This window comes from Parus major, chromosome Z (genome assembly GCF_001522545.3).
Source record: "Parus major isolate Abel chromosome Z, Parus_major1.1, whole genome shotgun sequence".
Taxonomy (NCBI): domain Eukaryota; kingdom Metazoa; phylum Chordata; class Aves; order Passeriformes; family Paridae; genus Parus; species Parus major.
The window spans coordinates 72,628,201-72,635,841 of record NC_031799.1 but is presented as its reverse complement, the minus strand read 5'-3'; the positions used below and the strand labels follow the sequence as shown (position 1 = coordinate 72,635,841).

General features: G+C 40.8%; 1 protein-coding gene across 2 annotated transcripts in view; it reads right to left on the bottom strand.

The window, feature by feature from the left end:
* HAPLN1 (hyaluronan and proteoglycan link protein 1) overlaps positions 1 to 7,543 on the bottom strand; it is a 63,750-nt gene extending 56,207 nt beyond the window's left edge. The window contains exon 1 of one of the 2 annotated variants that reach the window (XM_019009158.1): positions 7,257 to 7,543. In XM_019009158.1, coding sequence (XP_018864703.1) covers positions 7,257 to 7,479 — 223 coding nt within the window. In that variant the 5' untranslated portion in view covers positions 7,480 to 7,543. The remainder of the gene's footprint in view (positions 1 to 7,256) is intronic. The other variant, XM_019009159.1, reaches the window with a different exon arrangement.
* Positions 7,544 to 7,641: the final 98 nt, after the last annotated feature.

The following is a 7,641-nucleotide window of genomic DNA, read 5'->3' as shown; positions in this document are numbered from 1 at the left end:
AAATAAAAAATAAAAATATTAATAAAAGTAAGAATTAAAAATTAAGAATAATAAAAATGAAACAATTAAAAAGAAAAAATAATAAAAATTCAAAAAATAATAAAAACCAACAAAAATTAAAAAATTAAAATTAAAAAAAAATCTGCATGCTTCTCGTAGCCTGCTCATGGGGGAAAACACATGAAATGCCTGGAAACTGGGAGCAACAGCTCATTCATTGGCTGCAATTGCTACATCAACAACAACAGCTGAACTGCTCCTGCTTTTCCAGATGGGAAAAATCTAGAAAAGTCTTGGGAGATCAACACCTTTGTTGTTTTCTCCTGGTTCTTGGCTCACAGAGATGGCCATGAAGTCCCCACAGCACAACAAAACAACATGGGATATAAAATAAAATTGAAAAAATTAAATGAAATTATAAAATAAGATGAATGTGACCAGGCACACCAGCACAGGCTCCACCAGACACAAAGGCACTGCTCTTACACAGCTCTTAGAATGATTTAATTCGGAGAAGAACTTCAAGATCATCAAATTTATTTGCAGTGCACCAGGGTAAATGGGTTCTAATGGAACCAATCAAAGAATAAATACAGCACCAACTGGAAAAAAACCCAACATAACCCAAACCAAAAGACCTCTCTGCCTGCTTGACTCGATGATAAAAGCTGAATCATGCTTTGTGCAGACATGTAATCAAAGCTACTAGGGAAACAAATCTCAGAGTCTCATCAAAACCTGACATTCTGCTTCAGATATCTGAAAATCCAGAAACACAGTTTTTCTGGGAATAACAGTGTGGGCATAAATCCTTAAGGTTAAACGTGAAATTAAAATCCCAGACCTTCCCTGCTGCGTGTGCAGCACCTTGGGTGCCAGACAGGCTGAACAGGTCACCTCAGGCCATGATCACAAGGTGGTGGCACCGTCTGCTGCAGCTCAACCAGGTGTGCAACACTGAAATTTCAGCTGCCACACATCCTGTCACTTTATTTCCCTCTGATATGGTTCCTATAAATCTCTTGATTTGCCCCAGAACTCCGGTGTTTCTGCATTTTTCACTGTGATTTCCCTATTTGGAGGCAGCATTATTTTTATGTGGCTCAAGGGTGGTTTTGTGTTTTTTTTCCCTGAAAATATGTTTATGGAAAAGAAGGAAAAAACCCAACCAGCAATCACATAAATACATTGTAGCAAGTTAATGGGTAGATGGGTAGTTAGCTTCAACTGGACAGTTTGGGAAGTTATTTCAGCAATGAAAAAGTTCTTTTTTTCCTACATTAGTGATGTCCTCCTTCCACAGGTGCAGGACTTGATTCCTCCAGTCCTTGCAAACGTGCAGAGTTTTGCTCAGTGCTTTATTGGCACACCTTAAGGGTACTTATGTCTATAAAACTGAACAGATTTGCAGCTGGGGGCTTTGTCAGCTGCTTCCTGATCAGCCACGTGTGATGCCACGCATGCAAAGAGGTGAACAGTTTTATTCACTGGGGCTTGTTTGAGTTTCTGTTGATTTCACCAGGTGAGTAATGTTGATTATCTGTGTTTTTTCTGGAGCAGAACCTCACGGAGCAGTGGATGCACACAGGCTGCCACTGCTCCCTGTGTGCAGGCAGCGCTGCAGGGAAGGAATTTGGAACATTAAAAAGTGTTAATCACAGTGGATTTAGGTATTCCTCAGCTCACCAACCTTTGTAGACACAATTTAGGTACCAGGTACGGCGACACAAGCGGTGCAAATTAAGATATGACACACAAAAAAAACCCTTAATATACCCAGAGAAAAACTGATCAACCCCAAATTTCAGCTGTCCCCAAGTGACTCCACGGCAGGGGAGCTGGAAATAGATCACCTTTAAGTTCCCTTTCCAGCCCAAATCATTCTGTGTTTCTGACTTCTGTTTACACTGCAGCAGTTTGAAACTTTTTGCTTCTTGAGATTTCTGTCAAACCCATTTCCAACCTAACCTGCCTCCATGGCCCACATTCTCCTCCTAGGCTGCATGTGTTTAAGGCAGAAGATATTAATGGAAATAATAATGATGATGATGATGATAATGATGACAATAATAATAATAATAATAATAATAATAATAATAATAATAATAATAATAATAATAATAATAATAATAATGATGATGATGATGATGATGGAAATATCGTTAATTTCTCAAGATAGTGGATCTCCTGCAAATGCCAAGATGGCATTTTTTTGGAGCAAGACCCAAATATCAGGGGACATTCTTCTGTCTTGTGGCTTTTTTCTTTTCCTGCATTGCCAAGCCACTCACGACACAGATTTTGCCCTGGTGGGCCCTGCTCTGTGTGACTCGGTCCCAGGAGAGGCTCAGTGGCCTTGCAAACACTCTCATTATTAAGTTTTTTTATTATTTTATAATTTTATAAGTTATTTATTTTATTTTATTTCACATTATTTTCTATTGTTTATTTATTTATTTTTCTTTGTTTCTTATTTATTGTCTTATTTAATTTAATTTAATTTATTTATTTGTGTTTATTTGGTTATTTAATTATTTATTTTTCTTTCTTATTTATTTTTATTTTATTTGTTTATTTATTTATTTATTATTTTATTTGTTTATTTAGTTATACATTTATTCTGTTACATTATTTATATATTTTTTTATTTCTAAATTTATTTTTATTTATTTATATATCATATAATTTATCTATATTATAATATACAATGTTATTATATCATTTTATTTATTTATATATCATATAATTTATCTATATTATAATATACAATGTTATTATATCATTTTATTTATTTATATATCATATAATTTATCTATATTATAATATATAATGTTATTACACAATGATATTTTATTAAATATTAAAATAATTAATTTATTTATTACTCTAGTTATTGATTAATTCATTTATTTTTATTTTTTATTATTGTGGGGTTTTTTTTCCCCTTGTGATTCCCAGCACCGGGCTGGGCAGAGCTGAAAGGGAAGGTGAGTCACCTGTGAAAGCCCAGGGCTGGGTCTCTCAGCTCATCTGCTATTCTGATATTTCTCCCCCCATGGTGCTTAATCCCTAAACTTTTCCTGATTAATGGAAAAGCAAGCTTTAGCCATGAACTCGTGGTGCTGCTAACAACCTCCCGTGGCAATATTTCGTGTCAGTCTTGGGAAAACGTTCCAGTAAACTCAATATAAACTGAGTTTATATTTACATTTATATTTATATTTACAAACTGAGTAGTGCAGGCTACTGCTGCGTGACTTCCTCACGCCTGCTTTAGATGTTGTTTTTTTTCTGAGCTACTGATCACCTTTGAGACACCCATCCTGGCGTCCTAATCTAAAGAAAAACAACAACAACAACAACAAAAAAAAGGTGTTTTCAAAGCTGACAGAAGGAGAAGCACACAGGAACTGTCTGCTCTGCTGAGTGTGGCGCTGCCATTTGATTTCCTGCTCAGGGATTGAAACCAGGAGGAAGTTTAGCACAAGGAGCTCGACTTCACCACGTGCTTTAACAATTCTGTGCTGCAACGGGCACTGTGGCACCAATTTTAGAAATGTGGGATCAGAACCGTGTGTCCATCACCTCGGGGTGATGCAGGGGAAGCTGTGGGGATGGTGACATTTCAAAAACAGGCTTAGGAAGTAGAAGCTGGCCACTTTCCATCAATCCCATCACAAAGCAGGTCCAGATGCAAGTTTGCCTGCTCAAAACTTTGTCGTGGACGGGGTCATTTTTAGAGCTGTGAGGACTGACAGCACCTGATTGCCTAAAACTGAATAAACAAGCCTTATAATTGTTAAATAAACAATTTTCCTTTCCCCAGTAAGAAAGGGAGTTTAAGCTATGAGTGTGTCTGACATCTGAGGAAGGCGGAGATAAATGGCAGGTGAAAAAAAAGAAGAAAAAAGAGGTTTACAACCTTTTATCTGCTATTAGAAACAATAAATTTTCTTCATCAGTGCTTGACATAGACACAATATTCAGGACAAAACACGAAGGGGGTTAAGAAAAGCACATCCTGTGCGATAAAAGACTTCTGGAAGGAGCTTTGCTGCTGGACACAGCTTCTCCTGACACAATATTTGTACACAAATTTCCTCACTTTTACACTAACACCTCAGCCCATCGGCCTGAGACTTGTGGCTGTCTGTGACTGAGTGCTTTAAAAACTCTCAGCAAAGAGTGGCAAATTATAAATTTGTTTTTTCTCCTTTCTAACGGGCACTCAAAACGCAGAGATTAAAAAAACCCATAATTTATAACGACCCCAAACAAACAACTGATTTCGCTTTTTAACGATAAACCTGAATAAAACCAACCACTTACGGCTAAATTGCGCCGGAATTAGTCACAGATGTTGCGAGTGCAAGAAAATCCTGCCAAAATTTCGGAGGGAAATCCACTAGGTGGCATCCAGTGACCGTCTTTGGGCCGCCTTATCTCCACAAAACCTCCCATTCATACGGCAGATAAAGAGCCGCATTATTAATTTATACCGCTGCATCCACTCTACACCTAATATTTGTTTAGCCAGCTGCTTCCTCTAATCCTCCTTAAACACCATTGATTGAAATCCTAAGTATGTTCGGAGATTTTTATGGGCTTCTTTTTTTTTTATATATATATATATATATATATGTTTTCCTTTTTCTAAATTTTTTTTTTATTTTTTTTTAAATTTTTTTTTACCCCAAAGAACATTTTGTTACCTACAAGTTACAAGCTGCCTTTTCAAGCGCAGCACTGTGTGCTACAGTTCCTACCAGCGGAGACAGAATGTCTAATACTTCCTAACAAGCAACAGAAGCAGCTTGTCACACAAAAATAACATTTTTTCCCCCCACTCCACAATTTTTTTCTCATTTCCATAGAGTTTAAGCAACGCAGTACACTGTCAGGTTTACAATGGGACAGAAATGCAAAATATTTTGACTTCCAGGAATAGTTTAAGCAATGCTTCAGTGAAAAAGCAAATGAAAAGCAGAAAATATTAATTCCAGTTTTCGCACCTTAATCCTTGCAGCGAATTGGAAAACTTTTAATGTATTTAAATGTAAGCAATTGCAAAGTCTCTCTGCACTTGGGGATCTCGAAACACCTTTTAAAGGATGGCCCACACTGCTTCCAGATTTTTTACCGAGGGGCAAGGAGGTTAAGCAACTTCATTAAGCATTGATAAGAGTTCTTTTGGCTCCAGGCTGTGACCAGGAGTGGGGAAAAAAAAAATCCCTTTTAGTCAAATAGCAGCATAAAAAAATCATCAATGTTGGGGGCCCACAGTAGGAAACACTCTTCTCACCAATTTTACAAATTGTGATGGAAGAGAAACCCTCCATCCTTTCCTGAAACCTTTCCTCCCCCTGCCCCCAAGCCTTTGTACTTCTCTGGGGTTTTGTTAGGTTGTTTTTTCAGGGGTTTATTTTTAGTATCTTGGGTTGTTTTAGCCAGGCTGGCTGGCACTGGGAGGAAACGGAGCCCTGTGGGTTTGTGATGAGAGGATGCTCTGCTGTGCATTGTGCTGGGAACCTCTGGCAGGAACAGGGCTGTGGACAACACTTTTCTTCCTGATGGGCTTTCCTCCTCTTTCTCACTGGAATCTGCTCACACATTCAGGAATCTTACAAGGGAGACTGGTCTTTTGGCAAAACTCCACTGAGGGCTGGCAGTGTCTTCATTATTACATTTACTTTTTTGGGTGGTTTAACTTGAAAAAGCTGCTCTCCACATCTTTCCCCCTCTACTTCACTCTAACAGCAGTGTTGAAAAGCATCACAAACTGCGGGGTTTTTTAAATTTTATTTTATTTTTTTAGTCCCCCTGCATTCCTCCTCCTTCCCTTTCCCCCTGGCACTAGCGCAGGTAGGGAGGTGTGTAATGGTTTGGGGTCTCAGGTGATGCACTCAGAATAACTGTGCTTTACAGGGCTGTGCTTTTGTGGTCTCAGCAGACCCAAAACCCCGGGAAAACTCACTCTGCCCGTGCCTGGCACCAGGACTTTGCCTCCTGCACGCCACACCTTGGCCCAGGACTGCAGGTCCCTGGTCCCTCCCTCGCAGGAGGTGATTTTGGTGTGATCTGTGTCCCCCCAGGTGCTGGAAACAGCCTGTTCCTAAAAGCTGTGTTCACTGAGAGGGTCTGTACCCATAGCTACCCCACCTGTGCCTCCAGCCACCACATCACATTTTGTGTCACACATATCGTGTGCTCCCGACACAACAACAGGGCTCTTTCCAGGTTCCTCCTTCCCACTTTTAGGCATGGAAACAGCCCTGGCAGACGGTGTAAATACAAATTTGGGGCTGTGAATCACCTACAGGGCTCTCTGGAGCACTCTGCCAGGCCCCCAGAGCCCCCTGAAGGTGTGGTACCACTTACATGACACCGAGCACCAACACTTTCTGCCCTGAGACACCCCAGCAGCAATTAAACCCTCACTAATTGTACACAAACAGCAATAAACCTCCTTAATTCAAAGGCACAAAAGCTTTCCAGCCCTCGCTATCTAGACCTACCACACAAGGAGAAACGCTTTTAATGGCACCTTTCTATGGGTTTGACCCCAAATAAAACAGGCAGTAAAGCCATGCAGTTGTCAGAGCCCTGGACCAGCCCATGTGCAGCCACATTTGTAAAAGGCATCCCAAGTTTCTCGGCACAGAAACCTGTGCCAAAGCTTATTCAGGCTTCCCCCTGACAATAAATAGCCAAATATGACATCAGCATGTAACATATCACATCTTATCAAAATCTCCCTGCGTCCAGCTGGATGGGCAGTGCTTTGTGCGGATTCTGCTCCCAGCCCTTCAAATGTTTGTTCAGCGCTCTTTTTCCCTAAAAAACTTTTCCCTAAAAACTTCTAAAAGCATCTGAATGGATGGGGAAACACTTTTAAAAAAAAAAAAAAGGAAAGAAAGAAAGGCAAATCTTTGTGAGAAGAATAATCCCATAGGAGGAAAGCCACAAGAGCAGGAGTACACGACTTTTTGTCTTTCTGCAGTTGCAACATGATCCCTCCTTTGGTAACACAGAGCGCTTAAAAGTCAAAGACACTGAAGTTAACCACTTTCAATCCGTCTTTCACCCTCGCCCCCCGCCTCAGCTGCCAAATTAGAACTCTCAAAAATCCCTCCAGCTCCGGCAGCCCTGAGGCTGATGTCCCCATCCCACTCACAGCAGCAAAGCGGCAAAAAAATAAAAACTTCCCCAAAAGTTTGACTATTCAATTTTTATTTTTTTTTTCCCTTTCCTTTTACCTTGTGCGGAGCTCCCTGCGGGTTGAGATGCTCCCGGGACTCTCCAGCAGCTGGAAAGGGAGGGCAGCGAGGAGCAGGGAAGAAGTTTTTGGTGCTCACCTGAAGTCAGCGTGCGTGTGTCTGTGTCCCGAGCGTCTCTTTGCGGCTCTGGGTGGCAGAGGACCTGATGCAGGCAAGGGAGAGCCACTTTCTCACCGAGAGGAAAAGAAAAGCAACACGTCATGAGTTAAGTACGCCTCCAAGATGTCTTAATTACAGCCCAACGTGCTGCCATTCAGACCCCAGGAATGAGAGGGAAAAATAAACCCACAGACGCGCGGTTTGCCCCCCCTCCCGTGGCTCTCACACCCACACACACACCCACCCCATCCCTCTCCCTCTCCCC